The sequence below is a fragment of the Corvus cornix genome, chromosome 3 (genome assembly GCF_000738735.6).
Source record: "Corvus cornix cornix isolate S_Up_H32 chromosome 3, ASM73873v5, whole genome shotgun sequence".
Classification (NCBI taxonomy): domain Eukaryota; kingdom Metazoa; phylum Chordata; class Aves; order Passeriformes; family Corvidae; genus Corvus; species Corvus cornix.
In genome coordinates, this window is record NC_047056.1 from 30,176,470 (window position 1) to 30,195,398 (window position 18,929).

The 18,929-nt window shown below is 33.8% G+C and overlaps 1 protein-coding gene across 1 annotated transcript in view; it reads right to left on the bottom strand.

Annotated features, from left to right (window-relative positions):
- The window catches only part of DNAH8 (dynein axonemal heavy chain 8), a 121,799-nt gene that overhangs the window by 42,287 nt on the left and 60,583 nt on the right, over nt 1–18,929 (bottom strand). Inside the window, exons 49-61 of the mRNA XM_019281159.3 lie at nt 18,539–18,700; nt 17,475–17,721; nt 15,945–16,186; nt 15,723–15,863; nt 12,214–12,451; nt 11,101–11,243; nt 10,418–10,552; nt 8,192–8,314; nt 6,994–7,207; nt 5,888–5,997; nt 5,071–5,234; nt 1,834–2,026; nt 1,279–1,401 (exon numbers count right to left, since the gene is read on the bottom strand). Coding sequence (XP_019136704.3) covers nt 1,279–1,401; nt 1,834–2,026; nt 5,071–5,234; nt 5,888–5,997; nt 6,994–7,207; nt 8,192–8,314; nt 10,418–10,552; nt 11,101–11,243; nt 12,214–12,451; nt 15,723–15,863; nt 15,945–16,186; nt 17,475–17,721; nt 18,539–18,700 — 2,235 coding nt within the window. The remainder of the gene's footprint in view (nt 1–1,278; nt 1,402–1,833; nt 2,027–5,070; nt 5,235–5,887; nt 5,998–6,993; nt 7,208–8,191; nt 8,315–10,417; nt 10,553–11,100; nt 11,244–12,213; nt 12,452–15,722; nt 15,864–15,944; nt 16,187–17,474; nt 17,722–18,538; nt 18,701–18,929) is intronic.

An 18,929-nucleotide genomic window follows, 5' to 3' on the forward strand; every position in this document is an offset into this window, starting at 1 on the left:
ATCCTTTAATATTATCTTCTATTCTACCTACTTTCAACATTTCCTTTGTGATAGTTTTCTTACCAAGTCTCCCAGATACTAAAGTAGAATTACAAATTTACTATTCTATTGCTTTTTGACACATCTTCTTTGGGTTTATGATACGTTAGTGCACTATTACTTTTAAGGTTTTATGTTTTATTTTGGTCCACATGTAAATTATGCACAAAATGCAAAAGATTGGCATCTACATCAAGTCTTTGAAATACATTCATTTTTATCTGTTATAAAATTTTAGCTTACTGCACACTTCCCTCTGAGCCTATCCAGATAACTATATTAAAAAAGTCTAAATATGAAATTATGAGGGTGACTAGATTAATTGTCACTTTAGGTAGTAAAAAGGATCCCTGCTGTCTCTAATTGCATATTGAGGATATTCTGGCTAAAACTTGCCAATAAAAATGGAATGTCAGAGATTTTCAAGGTCTTCTGAAATTCACCTAGTGTCACGTGAACTATATTTAAAAAGAAATTTGTTTACTTCTGTTTAAATGCAAAGCAAACAAACATTTACTTCATTTGAGGTCAACTAGAGAAGAACAAAACACCTTCTTCTGTTTTTGTTTCACTGCAACTTCTGTGTGTCTTTCAGTAATCAGACCAGTCAAATCCAGTCAAAGCAATTCCTGAGATAACACTCCTTAAACCTGAGACACAAATCTCATACTTTGCCTTTATTTCACCCCCATGAATCAGATTTTGACTTCAGATGAAGTCTCTTATATATTCCTTTCTGAATAGGAGAACAAATGACTGTTAGTTGAAATCTACACACTACCCTAAATTCAACCCTACACACTGATTCTATTGCAGCCCTAATTTATATTTCTTTTCACATCTCTCATCCAATCAGATCCTACCTCATGTTGTTTTGGTCCCCTGTCAGGTACAGATACATTTGAAGTGTTCTCTGAACTCTAAACAATTAAAAATAATTTCATATACATATTAAAAATGTCTTTATTTATGGGCTCACCTTTCCTATCGAGGAAAATCTTCATCCATGTGAATACATAGAAGTTTAAACGGATATTTAACTAAGGAATTTATTATAAAACATGCAAACAAGTAAAATGACTGTCGCTCTTTGCTAGTTCTTGAAAATTACCAGGCAAAGACGGCAAAGCAGTTTGGGGGTAAGAAAAGCTTTTCACAATGTGCCCTCTAAGAAGAGCTTGCTTGAGTAAAGAACACTGTTGCAACAGCTAAAGTAATAAAAAAGTAGCAATACCAAACCTTAATAAGATGTGTCATTGCATCCTTGAAAAACACTAAATCAAGAAATGACCCTCTAATATTTTCATTGTATTGTCCCTGATACGCCCGCAATTTTTTGCAAAGAAATTCATAGTTTGGAATCTGAAAAAAAAAAAAAAAAAAAAAAAAAAATCCATAACAACACTAGTATGGCTCTTCAGAATTTTAAAACTGTACTGATATTTTTACACAAATTTCATTTTTATGTGTTGGCCATGTGCAATGATATTATCTTGCCAATTCACCATAATTATTTTAGTTGTGTTCAAGCAAAATTTTTTTGCTAGTGGTGGGGAAAAAAAAAGAAGCAAGGAGAACAGGAACAAATAAACCACATTTATATGTCATTATTAAATCTAACATCATTAAAATGATCTACTGCATGCTAACCAGGAAAATCTAGATATATTTTCACCAAAAAAATGTGATAGCTATTCAAAAAAATTTCTGTATTATATGAGTTCTGCAATATAACATACTTAATAATTAAAGGAAAACTTAAGTGCCTAGTATTTTATGTGTGAAATGAAATACCTCCTCATAAACTTTTGGTGCTTGAAGCTCAGCATCTTCTGGTTCTTCACCAGTTGCTTCAGGCTCATCCCGTAAAAAATCTACAAAATAGGGTTCAGCTTGGAGAACTTTGCTTAAATCTGCCTCCACATATTCCTCAAGTGTTTTATCAATAGTTTTTTCAAACCAGGCTGTATCTTCGGGTGTATTAAACCTAAAACCCATAAATTAGTACAACTTTCAAAATATATTTCTAGTTATATAGAGAGAAAGCAGGTAATTAAATACTAAGCAAAAAACCAAAACAAAAAGACATAGCTTGAAACATTTTAAAGAAAAATACATATTAGACAATACATACTACACAGCAGTCACAAAAATAGATTAGGCAACATTCACAGAAATCAAATGCTTCCATACTTTAATAGTCAGTGACATAAAATACAAAACAAAATAATTTGATTTTCCAACTTTCACCTAAAACGAGACAACAGACCATTTAATTTTCCAGATGAGAAAGGATGAAAAAGAGTGAATGTTTTCCCAAATAACCATTGCTAAGTGAGCCTTATCATCTTTCAGCCTGCAGGAGAACAGCGTAATTTATGGTATCGTAGCACTGGCTATGAAACTGCAATGAGACAAGTAAAAGGAAGGTAATATATGCCACTACAACCTGACTCCATTCTCAACACCTCTTGCACCAAAACCCAGAATTAGCAGAGAGGAATATGCATTGGAGTTGAGGGGACTAATGAAAGTCTGGAAACAGATACTAGTGACTACATTTCATTGTGTAAACAGCTTTATCTGCTTCCCTTAACAGGTTCAATCTGATTTTAACACAGATTAGACCTTTGACTATTGTGCTTATCTGTGGCTGTGATTATCTGTGAAGCAATGAAGAATGCTACTTAGGAGTAACTGGCAAATATAAAAGACAAGAACCACCTCGTCCACAGAAAAAGCTAATTCAAACTGTGAATGTAAAGTACAGAAAAAAAGAATTCCCATATATTTACTTCTTTTTGTTTTTAGTGATACAACTGAGAGGAAAGTAGAATGAACGTGAAGAAGCCCAGTGCTCTGAGTTTTCAAATAAGACAAGCTATACTGAAGAACTGTTATAGAGACAGCCTAGATATGCATTATATACTTCACTATTGTTGGAGGTTTTTAGTAATGACATTATAATATTAACCACTAGGAAATCTAAAATCAGCATGGGAGCAGGGACTGCATGACTACACTCTCTCTCTCCCCCCCTTTCCAGTATACAACATATCTGTAAAAATACGTATCTTACATGCATTTTTAAATTTACCACAACAAATTTAAAAATTGCATGAACATATCAATAAATGCCAGTGATACTGCTACCAACTTTGAAATGGAAAATAATACACTGTATGATTCTGTATGATACTTCTGCCTTAGTGGGTTGGATTCGAGCTTTAAGTTAAAATTAAACGTTTCCCCCCATCTTATAGCAACAGCACTCTGTTGCACATGTAAATGTATAGACATGAATTTTAACCAATGTGTAAGTTTGTATAATATATGGTAGTTCAGACAGTTAGAAATATCAGCACTGCTAATATTTGGCAGTGAATGGGCATTCTCCGATTACAGAGAAATAACTTTTTAAGTCAGCAGAAAAGTCTGGCCTTTATTTTTATATTCTTGACAGCTGATGGATAAGGTTTCCTTTTACATTTCCTGCATGCATTTTCTGAACTCAGCATCTGTATCTTAGGAGAGGAAAAAGTGAGCAAGATTATGGTTCGTCTGGGATACTGAAACTGGTGATAACAGCAATCTTCCTTGGCTCTTAACTCAAGTTTGTTAATGCATCTTCTGGGGAAAAAAGAGATGTGCTCTGTCAGCTGACAGAGCTCTCCTGAAAGAAAATGAGGCATTCTAGAAGATACAGGCAGGGATGGTAAACAAAACTTTTTGACAATGGTCTATATTTTGTTTGGAGTTTTTCTTAACATTTACATGAAATGGAGGGCAGTTGTTTTATCCACCAGTTTTGGAAGTGTGCAATTCATCTCAAAGTTTTTCATATTAAGGGTTTTTTCTGTTTCTACTGACTATATGCCAAAGTCCACATATCAACATATACTTAGGAGTATTTCCCTTTGTCCTTCTTATAGTTCAAAAACAGAGATGGAACTCCTTATATTTCTTCTATATCTCTTTCCTTTATGTTGACAAATTAATTGAATAATACAATTAAGGCTGACTCTGCTTGAATACAATGTAATTATTATGTTATTAATCTTACCTGCTACCATGCCAAGTCATCTACTCCAGACTGCATTTATGTAGTCAACATGTTAAAACAGATAAATTTCATCTGAAAGTTTTGCAGCTATGTTGAATACTGAGAACATTCTGGTCATGGCCAGTAATGCCTGATGACTTTTCAATTCAAAACCTCTTAGGTGTAACTAAAAGCAAAAGCACTCTAAAATGCCCTCTTGTGTCCACGGCAAAATATTTGTCATTCCTTTCACTTTGCAATAGCTTTATAAAGTCAATGAAGCGTAAGAAAATCCACATAACTGTTTCCAGGAGTCAATATTAAAATTTAATGCTTTAAGTATAAAACATTACTTTATAAAAATTATGAAGGCCATTCCTCAGGGCATCAGAGTGAGAAAAAATTGTATTAACTATAACTACTCACAGTAGTAGTGGGTATATGTCAGGTTTTTAGTGGCAGCTATAGTGCTACATCTAAAATTTCACAAGAAATTCAAACACAATGAACAGAAAAATAATACTGGTCTCCAAGACATACAAGTTATAGCTATATCTGTTTTATGAATATTTTGAAATAGATTTATAGGAAATGGGCCAATTTTTGTCATAAGCATACAATCCTGTTTGTTTCTGTAAGGAGAGCAAAGCAATTTTAAATTATCCTATGTGTATAAATTTAGGACACCATAAAGTTCTCTTTTCTACAGCGGAATTGGCTGAGTGCAGCCAAAGGGGAAAAAAAAGTAGGTTGCAATATGCAATATGTTCATATTTTGATGTTTTCCATCCAGTTACTGGGTTAATCTATGAGGACATAGCATGATATTTGTTGGAATAATACCCCAATGCAGACTGCATGCAAAATAAGATAAAATTTTTCATATTGGCCTAACAAGTTTTATCATATTTAGAAGTTTTACAGATGTATGTGCATAAATGAAGTAAATGGCTAAGCCTACTAAATATAAAATGCTATAATTATTATACCTGTCAGCAATTACTCTGGTACATTCATGTTTAAAAAGTCTTAGAAGGACAGTGATGGTTTTGCATTCTTCTGCGTTTATAGTTAACATTCCTTGCCAAATTCTAGAAAGGTCTCGAAGGTTGAAGATGTAGTGGAATTTTGATGGTGTAGGTAACATCTTTGCCTAAAGAAAAATACTGTTAATATTCAAAATCACTAACATCTAGAAAGAATCAGTACCAATAAAATTTATAACTTTATCATTAATAACACATATAAAACATAAAAATAACAAAAATACTAATTTTCACACATAACACTGTGGGAAAACTCTTTATAAGAAATCACCAAGAGTATCTAATTTTTTGAAAGCAGGATATATCTCTAAATGTGAAACGCCAAGACTTACAACATGTAATTGTTTCACATGTTGCTCTGGCTTTATAAACTAAAAATTATAATTTGCAAAGACTTTCACTCCCTGTTCCGTAGCTATGGAGATTAAAGCTTTGGGTAACATGAATTAACTTATAGGAATGAGTGGGCTGATATTTCCATTCATCTGTCCTGTATACTGAAATCTGATATTTTCCAGATTTCATCTCCAAAACGTTGTAGAGCCCATCTTTCTTTGTTTTCTTAGCTCTTTTTTTTGGGTTTTTTTTTGTTTTTTTTTTTTTGGGGGGGGGTCGGGGGGAAGAGAGGTGGTATTTTTGTTGTTTGGGGTGGTTTGTTTTTTATTTGGGTTTTTCTTATAGGTAAAATCTTAGGGAATAGTTGCCTAAATTAAACTAATAGTCACTCTATTCAGAGATAAATCCTTCCCTGAATTTATACCTTTGTCCGCTGCCACAATATTCTACCTGTTGAGACCAATTTTTCCACTAGGTCACATACTTCAGGGTTGAATTCTCTACAGGGATGAAAGTATCCACAGGCAATTACACCTGAAAATATAAAATGCAATAAACAACTAATCTAAGGTTGTAGGATATAATAGGGTAGGTTGTGAGCAAGACAAATAGGTGCTCATTTAAAACATTAACTGATAAAATATAATTTTAAATTACAGATGAAATTATTTTTCTCTGTTGTCTGTGGCTTTTCTGACTTGGTATAGAAACATTGGGCAGTAAGGGCTGGCTTTCTACCATATCCTGCATTGACAGAGCTACCAGAATTGAGAAATTTAGTGAGAGTGCATTTCAGAGAGTGCAGAGGTGGAATGTTAATCTACACAGAAACAGCAGTAGTCATAGTCTTCCAGGAGATGTCATTACTTTATTAATATTTGTTTGCTGTTGCAAAATGATTAGAGGATCAGGGACATGGATCATTGATAAAGGGAACAAATCAATAACTGTACAAGCAAAAGCCTGCAAGCAAAGGCCTTTATGAGAAAAAACCTCCATGAGAAAGCACCTGTGTGAGAAACAGGCCTGAGAACAAAAAGGGAGTTTTGAGGATGTGCAGCTGTGCAGATAAGATGTACTGACCATGAGAAGGGAGGGTGAACTCTGAATTCTTTAATCATAACATAACTGTAGAAGCTTGCCAATGTAGTCTAATTATGTAGAAGCAGAAATGCACTTTGATAGGTTTAAGCCAATTAAGAGTTAACAAGCTGGTATACTATATAAGTGCCTCTGGATTGCTAATAGACAGAGCTTGCTTCATCAATCACATTGGTTGTCTGAAATGTCTTCCCTCGCCGAAGTCATCGAACTTTTTCAACAGTTTGCCTTAATATTTATTAAAAGACAAGCATTTAAAGGGTTTCATTTCTCTTCCACAGCACTGTTTTTGCTGTACCACAGCTTCAGTTGTTTTACTGGAAGAACGCTGAATTTGCGTTATGAAAGTGAGAAAGAGAGCATACTTTTATAACTTTTAAGTCCATTATGAAAGGAAATAGATTATACTAAAACAAGAGAAAAAGGTACCAAAAATTTTGTCGATGGATGCATTGGATGGCAATGTACAGTTGAATACACAAAACTGCCTTTTCAAACGCTGGGGAATATCATTGCGGCCTCCTCCAGGATGTATCATTGCTGCTATTATTTGTACATCTACAATTGTGAGGAAGTCTCCAGGTTTATCCAAGCTGTACATTCCTCTCATTTCCATCATCTGACGGACAATTTCATTTGTTATCTGTAAATTTATGAAAGTTGTACAGATTAGAAATTTATGCAAGAAAAGGAGAAAATACACCATGATAATTTAACTTCCTTTTGTAATTCTATTAATCCATAGAGAGGTACTGTCACCTTAACCTAAAAACAGATTAATCTACATTCCTTTGTCACATGGAAAATCTTGGTTTATGTGATTTTAAATGGCAGGAAAGTAGTTTCAGAGCTCTACTGCCATATAATATCAAGAAAATGTGTTTGTATTCTTTTGAACTAAACAAAAGTAAAGCAATAAACTAGGGGAAAAAATATTTTGTTTCTTATTTTGTTGCTGGACAATCAGCTACAGTTGTTCAAATTACGCTTTTCAGTTTGCTCTTGGGCCTCCTTTGAAGCAAAACCACTGATTCTTTTTTGTTTATTTTGGAAAGGTTATTCACTCTACATTCCACTCTACAGCTCCAGAGTTTGCCCCACAGCAACTGCTCCAACGATATTCAGCTAGCCTTATGTATGTGCTCACATACCCCACCAAAACCAACATGATATGTAGCACCAATCACAAAGCATTATCCCATTAAAAATATTTCAGCCATGTCTTGGGGCCATAATGTGAGACCTAGTGGAGGCCTTGAATTTTTCACATCCTTTATTTCTCTCTCCAAGGTATCGTACCTTCACTTGGCAGAAATTTCTTTATTGGTGCTCTCAGATAAATGTCAATCTTGAAATTGATAATATGCTACTTTTTACTTACTTAGTGCTGATTTTTGTTTAGTCTTACAAAAATAAGGAAGTGGAGATTATGTAAAATATGACATCACTATATTACGTCTCATCAGAAAATCTAATTTACTCTCTTTTTTGTGTGTGTGTACTATAATTAGAAAGCATTTCCAATAATTAATAGTCAATTAAAATATTTAAGAAGTCCACTGATTCCCATGTGTGTATATATAGAAAAAGCACTTTTTAAGAGTAAGTAGTAATCAAAAAAGTTTACCTGATCTCCCCATTCATTGATAAATGGCATATTGATATCATCAATAAAAACCGTCATCTTTCTGCCCCCAGGAGGTCCATAAGTACTTCCAACACGTTTGTCCACATAACTCTCCATTGTCCTCTAAAAAAGTAAAGAGAGATCTCATTTTATATCTAAAGCAACAATATTTAAAATGCATTGTTGAAAAACATGCTGAAGCATTAAGCCAATGATTCCATCTTTTTGTTAGCAGTTTCATCTTTAATTCTAATATTAAGGAACCTGATTCCTAAGGAATCCAACTCCTGTTCTGCAACCTGCCTCTGGATACTAGAGAACTTTTTAAAAAGTTTCCAAACTTAGAACTTAATCTTTCATTATCAGCATTATAATTCCCCTAACTAATATCAATTGTTTAATATTAGCAATACAACTAGAGAACACACAGAGGCAACTTAGATTCCTTTTGTTATGATTTCCCAGATGTCTTGTGAGTGATGCAATGCAGAATTTTAATATTTTTGTGGCAAGAAAGAGGATGCAATAGACAAGTAACACTGAAATATAACTGAAATGTTTCTTCAGAGTTCTACAGCTCTACAGTCTTTCTAAAGATACATAAACAATGACAGAAAAAAAACACCTTACAAGATGGTACCAGATGTTTTCCTTAGACAAGTAATGTTTTCTCTCTAAAAGCACAATTGCCATCCTATATAAGTAATGTAGCATGTGCTGTCATAAAGATAAAAGTATTAGTAGTATTTTTGAAACAGAAAATAGATACATGTTGTCCAAACATATGTTTTTGTTGCATTTTTACAACAGGATATTAATGAGTATTTTAAGATACAGACTGAGAATACGTGAATAAGGTCAAAAAGAGAAACTGCTAAGTTATTACATAAGAAATCAAGAACTTTGTAGCACATCTAATGAGTCCAAAATCACACAATCTTTCAAATATCCTCAGAATGGTGACTCAAAATGAAAAAAAAAATAATATCTTGAGTGTAACTTTTTTAAGTGATTAGAAGCATTTAGTCTGTTTCTGCTCCATCTCTCCACTGGAAACCAGCAGAGTGAACCATGTCTTGAGCTAACTCGCTGCTAAGAGAGCCCCTCTTCTGAGGAGCTACAGGACTGCAGCAGACAAGACACACCAAGGTCCTCTCACACACCCTCTGTACCAGAGAGAAGCAAGCCTGGGATGTGTTTTCAAGACATTACTGTTCTCAGGACCCATAATACGCTTGGTGAAGGACACTGGGATGAGATACTGACTGTTCAATAAGTCTTGCATGCATGAAAGGATGGCTGCCTTATTCTGTCTCATTTTGACACAAACTACAACCAGACATCTTATACATAAGAATACCTGGTGGGAAAAACCCAGCAAGCATTCTGGGAGTCTGGAATTTTTTTAAAAATAGGAGTATAATCCATTATTGTTCACCATTTTCTTAACATTTATATTAACTTCTTAGAAAATATGCCTGATTTCAGAATGGAGTTTGTAAGACCTATTGCACAAATAGATTTTTCAATCAAGAAATATTCCAGAATGAATTATTTTTCCTACCAGAGGTTTTTCACCATGAATTCATTGCATTGAATTGGTAATGAAGCCAATTCAACTTAAAGAATCACATCCTAGCAAATTAGTAATACCAAATCATAACACAGTGTTATAAAATATCCTTTCAATCACTTGAGAAATCTATGTACAGCATTTTTTTCTATTTATATTGATTTTTACCAGTTACATTGGGAAAGAGAACTTTCTACAAAGTTGTCGTGCTAAAGGTCTTTAAAGATTGAATTTCTGATGATGTAGTAACTCCTGAGCTGGGGAAAAATACAATTATCTGTAAGTTGAAATCTGTTCTTTATTTAACAAAAATTAAAATTAACGCTATATACTAAAGAATCAGGAAAAAAACCAAAGTATTACCCAAAATCCAAAAAGAAAATCAAAGGTCTTCAGCAAAAAAATTGATTCTTAGAATTCCATGATGAAAAACCACACAGCAATCATGAATATATGTATCTCTATGTGAGTGGCTATATTTTATTACAGTCTGCAAAAACTACTTGTAATAGAATTTTCTGAAGTGTTGAAGTGAATTAGAGGAAAAAGATCTTTAGAATTTAAGACTAAATCACTTATCATCAGAATTAAGTACCCTTTATACACTTAGCAAGGAAATAGTATGCAAGATTTTTTAAAATCTATACTTTTACCTGAAACATAAATGGTTCTGTGGCAGATGAAAAGTTTAGACTTTTTGACAAATGCTCTTCTGGGTCATATTTCTTCATATATCCCTTAATCATGACTGTCTTTGCAGTCCCCTGTTCTCCTATGAGCAAAACAGCCTGTAACAGATATTTAAATCACGTAAGTAATACCAAAACTTATATCTATATATGCATAACAGACTTATTTTTGAGAAAAGAATAGTTTCTGTGTCTATTTTTAAATGATACATTTTTCTGATAGGTTTTTCCTGTGTCTCCATATGCACTGAAACCATGTTTTTCTTCCCACATGGATCCTCCAAGAAAATTTTTTGCAGAGTTAAAGGAGAAAGGAAGAAGCAACAATGTGCCAGAGGATTTTCTTCCAGTTGCCTGATTACTTCCAGTTTCCAACACATCCACTGCAACAGGCTCTTTTAGTGGATGACTCTAAGAAGGCTTCTTGCAAATTCCTTCCTTTATATTTTAAAGTTTTTTTCATGCACAGAAATAATTACAGAGGATCCATGTTAAGAAAATAAAAATAAAACAACATAATGATGCATGTGGGAAGCAATGACTAGAGACAGAGAAGATGAAGAATGATTGTGAAATCCAGTTACTTTTTAAGTAGTTTTTAAATTATTTCATATGGTAGGTATATACTTAAATAATCCAGTACTTACTTTCTTTTGTTTTGCAATCGTGTCTATCAAAAACTGAGTTCTGGTATTATCAACATTTGGAACCAGAATAGATGCATAGTCTGGGACATGATCTGTTGGATAAACAAATTCCTGAACTCTTTTACTCCAGTGCTCCCAGTTACCTGAAAAGACCAAAAAAAAAAAAAAAAAAAAAAAAAAAAAAAAAAAAAAAAAAGTGGAAAGTGCCATGATATTCAGATCATGTTCAATATTTCATTAATACAATAATTGTAAAAAATAGACATTATGGGTAAAATACTACAAAGTATAAAAAGGGATATATTTTCTCAAATTCAGCTAAAAAATGCACATAACAAAAGACATTCTTAGTCATGACCTGTAATTAGTCTACAGTCCTACTAAATATAGACATATTTCTTAAATTTATATATACTTATCTAAATAAAAACAAAAAAGAATGTTTACCTAGAAACTAATTCTCACACTGCTGGTGAAAAATTACAGAACATGAGAATATGGATTGCATATGTGTACACTAAATCAATGCTGCTGGCAAAAGAAAAAAGTGAATTTGGATATGAGAGAAATTAATTTCTTCAGAAGAGAACATACTCTGTCATAACAGTAAGTTTTTTGTGACATTGGTTGTGTGTGCTAGTTAAACTAAAAAATTTGTTCTGGAAAATAGCACACTATTCAAAATATCAAGAATCACAATATCTCACTATTCTTACAATTCTATAACCTTTCAGACTTATGACCAATTATTAGACATGAGTAATAATTACTAAGCAAAATTAAAATCAGGTTTTTATTCCTTTAACAATAATTACCAGCTGTAAGAAAATTAAACATAAAATAACACTAAGTTAGACTAAACCAGCCTAAGCACAAATTATCTAAAAATTGTGGGCAGGCTAAATTAATAGAAAAGTAATTTGTAAGAAAGAAATTAAAACAAAAAGAAATAAGAAAATGTTAGCAGTGGGTGCTCTATCTCTTGTCTCTGACCAACACAGATGTGCTGGTACTACACTGTCAAACAACTCATATGATTGTATAATAAGGACTAAAGGAGTAACAGAGTTTTAAAATTACAGTATCAAAAGCAATATTGGTTCTTTTTCTTACCGTGTTTACTAACATAAAATTCATACATCGTTTGATTGGTGCCAGGGGAGATTTTTGGTAAGTCTAATTTTTTATCATGAGCTCTGATGAAGGCTTCAAGTTTATCTCGACTGTCCAGCTCCAGAAGGGCACCTAAACTCCACATTATTGCAAAGCTGAACAATTTATGCAGATTCTGTGTAGGTGATACACCACGTTCTTCCTTCAAAGGAATCAAGCCCTCCAGAAGATTAATAGACTGAAAATATTTTAAAATATGCATTTAGAAAATACTACATAATCACTTTTTATTAACCTATATATGTACGCACATGCATTATTTACATGTATTCAAAATTTAAATCAAATTACAAAAAAATCCCCAAACATAAAATTCAGAACTACAAACCAAAAAAAATTTATTAAAGATAGCTATATAAAACTGGACAAAATTTTCAAAATTACTTAGGCAATTTGATCAAAGGCAATTATCCTTTTAAGTTATGCCTACATAAGAAATATAATTTATAAGCTAGGGGAGCAAAACAGCTTTTTAAGGGACTTTATAATATTCAGAACTCCAAGAGTAGGTGAAGCATAGCCATTTCTTTCTGGTTTTAAGCATGGAAGAATTTTCAGCATGCATCTGATGCATTTATCTCAATTATGGTCAATTTATGTATCTATCACATGAACTTCTATTTTTTTTTGTTTTTAAAAAATAGATTAAATTATTCTATTATGTGATTGCTTCATTCTGTTTCTAAGGAACTAGAGTCCAGATTCTAGAAAAATAGTAACTTGCTATCTACAATTCTGTGATGCTACTTATGCATTCAGATGTTTGACTGTTTTAGGTAACCCCATTTTACTCCCCTTCTATACAGTGTCCAGCTTATTGTTTCAAAATACATCTTTTTAACAGTGAAACAGATTTTCAGTCAGCTCTTGGAATTAGTACTCCTTATGCTGTCTTGCATCTCATACTTGGGGTGGGAAGTAATACTTCTAATGCTTGCCCAGCGTCTCGTTTGCAATAGTGACCAAAAGTGGAGAAGAGTAAAAGCAAAAAATCTCTCTTGGCCTGTGGTGGTGCTGGAGTAGCACTTCCTGTTGGTACCCTCTTGGGCTTGTGACTTTCTGAACAATGCACACTTTTTCTGGTTTTATAATCCTATGTGGTTTTTTCCACCCTGAAAATACCAAGAATGGTCTTAAGCCTACATAAACTTTTATTGCCTATTACAACCTTTGGCAAGATGTCCCACAGGTCTGCTATTCACGGCATTGAACAGTTTGTTTTCTTCCTGTGTGAACTCCTTCATGCTTATCTTCACTGAATTTCATTTGCCATTTTATTACCTATTTATTCAGTCTCATAAAGTCTGTCTACAGTTCTTCATGGTTAGTTGTTTCGTCCTTAATACCCTGAATAATCTACTATCATCAATAAATTTCTTCACCTAAAACTTTTCCAAATTGTTTATGAACATTTTGAACAGCACTGATCCCAGCAAAGGTGCCTCAGGATCACTGATAACCTCTGTCTTCCTAAGAACTGATAATCCAGTCACACATTTCCTATCTTCCAATAGGTTGTTTATCTAGAAATGAAACTCCTATCTTCTGCTATGACTATTTAGCATCCGTGTAAATCCCTGGTAAAGAACGATGCCAAGCACCTTTGATCCTTCATCCTTCATGCTGACTTTATCAATCAGATCTACTTTAGCTATAGGTTTACTGAGTTTTCCAATAGGCTCATAAGGCAGGATAACTCTAAACAAAAAACTGGTGTTGAATCTCCCAAGGTAAATTGTATTTGTCTACCTAATGAAGTGGGCCAGAGGATGCATAAAGAGTTAGAAAGTCAGTGGAAATTACGAGGAGGAAAGCAAAGATGAGATCACACTTGTATTAAACCATTATAAAGCTGTTGTACATGAATAGGCAGCTTAAATTGTGAATGCTTACAAATGGCAGATAATCAGGTATATGTGCATGTTTGGGTGAACATCCAAAACTGAACTTTAGAATTCAAATACAAGTCTGCCAGATGCAACTGCTTTGATTTGGTTGTAATTTTTGAAAATGCATGACCTGAACAGAAGCAGCATGTCCTGAATCCTACAATTACTAAAGACACATAAGACCCAACAAATCAGGAGGCTGATGAGGTACAGGGCTTCTGCACAGAGATCATATATGGCAAAACTGGGATCTTAAGGTTCAAGTAGGGTAAAATCTCTGGTGTCACTGGCTCTCTGATAACACAAGCATAGAGGCCTACTAAGAGTTATTTATTTTGTCATAGATGTGACAGAAACTTACTGGAGATTTTCATTCACAGGAAGAAACATTCAACACAGCTTAAATCAGGGAAATACTTCCCTGATCAAGCAGTATGAATAGAACACTGACTTGCTGACACTTCCTAACAAGCACTAATCAAAAATAAAAGAAACTTTTGATCACGGGAAAAATCTTCCATGAAGACAAGCTCAGTTCAGTCAGAGGTTTCACAGATAAGAAACGTAGAAGAAAAATAATATCTGTCTCAAAAAAGTTGTGCATTGCATGTCATAGAAGTGCTAAGTTCCATAGTTCCTGCCTGTGGACTTCAATTCTATAGATACTCTAATTCCACTTGATACTGCACAGTTAAGCTCTCCAGCATTTACTGTGGGTATTAGTTTGCAGTAAAATACTTCACAATCTAGAGAATCTGAAGCTAACTCTCTAATGAACAGCAAAAAGATATTGGGTGCGAATTCACTAGTTTAACATTAAACTGGAGTGCTCTCCAGAACATTATCTTGTCGAGACTCTTCTTCAAGGGCACTACTGAATTTTTTATGAATGTGTCAAAATAAGAGTGAGATTACATGGACAAATGGAAAGTCTGGAAAATTAGAATTTGCAGATGACAACAGACTCATAAACAAATCAGCTGGAGATATGCAGTACAGGACTGACAGTCTTGCAAAATCTGCCAAACATATTTATATTATTAGTAAATCACTGATATAGTTTGGACTCCACTCAAAGTAGAATTCCAACTGATAGGAAGGGAGAGGCAAAAATTACTATATTGACCTTGAAAGAGCTGGTGGACAAGCTAACATCTATTACATCTGAAGACAGAAAGATAAATAGAATTCTTCTCTATCTCTGCTGACACTACCAGTAGAGATACAGTGATACCACAGTTTTTTTGGTATTAAAAGAATCAGAATGTGTTCACTAGCTTGTTAAACATATGCTTCTGGAAATTTACTGAAGCCTGCAAATTCCAGTCATTAGAAGACTAGCCTAGGTATGAAGTGATACAGAGAAGAAAAATTTTGTTCTGCACATCTTCACACTCTCTCTTATATTGCCTAAGAAACAAATACTGACTTTGAGCTTTTCTTTGTCAGGAGACAATATTTTCAAATTCAATTTTATGGCTATCAAATGTTCTCCTTTCTATTTCTGCACCTTTACTATTGTCAGTCAATTCATTCAAACTCATACAGTATCTGTTTTACCTGCATAATGTAGTTACATTCCAGAAGCTCCATTTTTGGGTTAAGGTTTAGTTTCATATATACATATGCTGGTTCAAAGATTCTGTCATACAAACTTTGCAAAAGTTCAGCTTCTTGAGCAGAACGTTTTTTCAGCCATGCCTGAAAGAAACATCCACAACAATGTTCAGTATAAATGTATAGCAAGGTGTAATAAAGAGCAGCCTGCAATGATTATCTTACTTGTAATATTGGTCTCCAGCTGAGGACAGAAGAACTGATGAAGACCATACCCATTCGAGAAACTGTTGCTGGAGAGGCATTCTCAATGTTGTGGACCTCAAATAACAGTTTACATGAAGGAGACATAGGAATTCTATCTCCATTTGCTAGAGTAAGGGTCTTGTTATCATCCAAAACTGAATTTAAATTCTCAATCCAGATTGCATCTACAGGACCATCTAAAATCAGAAACACATTTTCACCTGGAAAAAATAATCAAAAGAGAGATAGTTCATATCACATTGCTGAAATAAACAAGAAAATAAGTGTACAAAAGATGGTTTGGAACTTAAATGTATAAAAATTTATTTTATTTATTGTAATTTCTGCCATCTCCATGGATGCTCATTACTGAATAAATTGCATACTTAGTTAAGGAAATATTTTTGAAACAATTAGTAGCAAATGAGACCAAAATAGATCTGTATAGTGTTGAATATTTGTTACCTTGACTGGGTACCAGATAGAAACAGTGCTACTCTCTCTCTCTCCCCTCTCCACAGGACAGAGGGAGAGAATAAGGTGAAAATGTTTGCGGGTTGAGATAAAGACAGGGAGATCACTTGACAGCTTTTATTGCAAATTAACATAGGTTTGGATGACAAGAAGCAAAGACAAACACCACAAATGCCTTTCCCCCACTCCTTTTTCTTCCCCAAGATTCAACCTCTTTCTTCACAACCCAATCTAACTCTTCCTCCTTCCTCCCCCTGCCCCAAACCTACTCCAGGGAGGCACGGGGAAGTTGGGGAATTTAGTATTTTGTCACTAAAATAAGGATTCTTTGGGCAACTAAGCAAGGGAAATTGAATATTCACAGATCCCTCTCAAGTTAATGAAAATTATGCTCACTCCTCTGTTCTTAAAATCTGGTTGTTTCTCTTTTATTTTGAAATATAAATATAGATGTAAATATCTAAGTTTTGGCAATTAAATTTTAGAATTCTGGCTTCATTTGGAAAATAGAAAATTTCCAATAGAGAAAACATAGGCATTTCCAATGTAAGAAATTCAACTATCTTTTAAAATTAACATCCTTCTAGGAAAGTTCTGTAGAAGAATTCCCTTTTTTCAATGTATTTATTTTTTCAGATACAAATGAAACACTGTGAAAAGGAATTTCATTATGCCAATCCTAAAATACTGAAATATAAATACGGGCAATCAATGTATGCAAAACCACGGGAATAACATCATTATAAATTAGTGCTATTAGAACAAGTTAATCTAATTTATAATTTATCAGCTTCCAAGTGACACATCTACACTGTAGAACTGAAGTTTCAAGAAAACGATCATTTTTTTAATGTAGATATACTACTGAAATAATACATTTTTAAACTGGTGTCCTTTCTTAAAAGGTGACCTGTAATCTCATCTCTGTTCTCTACTGTTTTCCTCAAGAGGAACATCTGTGAATCAAATATGCTTTTTTTCAATATATCATTCAAGATACATTTTTATGATGCCACATGGAAAATATTTACATACCCTTTTTGGTTTTCAGTGTTTTCCTCCACAGAGTAGAAAAGATTCCATCTGTCCAGTCATTCGTTGCAGCATCTAGTTTTCCAAACATTTGAGGAGCAGTAATAGCTTTGGGGTTCATGCGCATTTCCCTGTGAGGCTGGCCACATTCTGTGAGTGCTCTCATTAATATAGTTATGACCATTGTTTTTCCAGATCCACTAGGTCCAAGTGTCATCAACCCATGACGTACTAGATTAGTTTCATACAACTATTAACAAAATCAAAATAAAATATTTCAATTTAAAAAATCTTTAGAAAGATTTTTCCTTGCACTTAGTAGCGATTAAGATGTATTAGACATACAAGTTATACGCTCAGGATTGAACCTGGCATGCATTTGCTGAATTTTAGTGTTTTGTGGAATAGTATATATTTTCAGTTGCTAATATTCTTAGCACTAAGCAAGTTCACTATAAACAGGTCATAGAACTAAAACTCACCTAAACTTTTTAAAGCAACTGAAAATAGTTTTACCAGATTTAAAATAGGGTTTTCTGTATTATCAAAAAGGAGAAATTAATATTAGCAAAACATTCATGCAACCGAAGTATGATTAATCACTACAGTGCTAAAATACCTGAGTACATGAAACAAACACAGGAACTGCACTTTCTCCGGAACTGTGTATGGGTTTAGTTTCAGGAGAATTCTCTACTGAATTTTCTATTTGTCTTTTAATATTAGCATTAGGTTTGCTGTGGAAGTGTCAGTCTGCCTATACAAGTATGAATGAACTGAATGGCACAAAACAGTGGTAGTCCTTCTGAGTGACAAAATCTTGTAAGATGAAGCATACACAGTTCTTCCTCTGCAAGCTGAATAAAGGCTTTTATCAGTCTAGGACGAAGATCTACAGGCACCACAGTGCAAGTCCCTTGCACTGGTCTTCTTCAGTGGGGGGCACACACAACCTTCAGTTCTTCCTATATTAGATGTGCAGGTCCTTGGGTAAGGCAGTGGTTTAACCACAAACACGTTGTTCTGCCTCCTGATTGCAAAGAATGTTTTAGAAAAAAAAGTTTTACCTGAACGAGTTTAAGATTCCATGGTGGATGGTTAACCAATCCTGCCTCTTCAACCTGATGAGCTACTGCAGCCTGAAGCTCATCATAGGTACTGCTGTCCAACTGCAACCCCGGGAAGAGATCATTGATCAGACTGAGAAACAAAGGCTCATCTTCATCTATCTGAAACAAAAAATGTTATTAAATGTTTAAAGAAAGGTTATCCGAAGAATGTTTCCAAATCAACATCAGTCTCTGTTTTAAAAGAATAAGCAGTAATAACATACTTTCTAAATACAGATGCTTACTGACAGCTAACAAGAGAGCTTGCTACAAAAACAGCATTTTGAAAATGTCATCCACAAGCCATGCAAAAGAGAAATTCAGAATTGAAAGAAATTTACCACCGAGT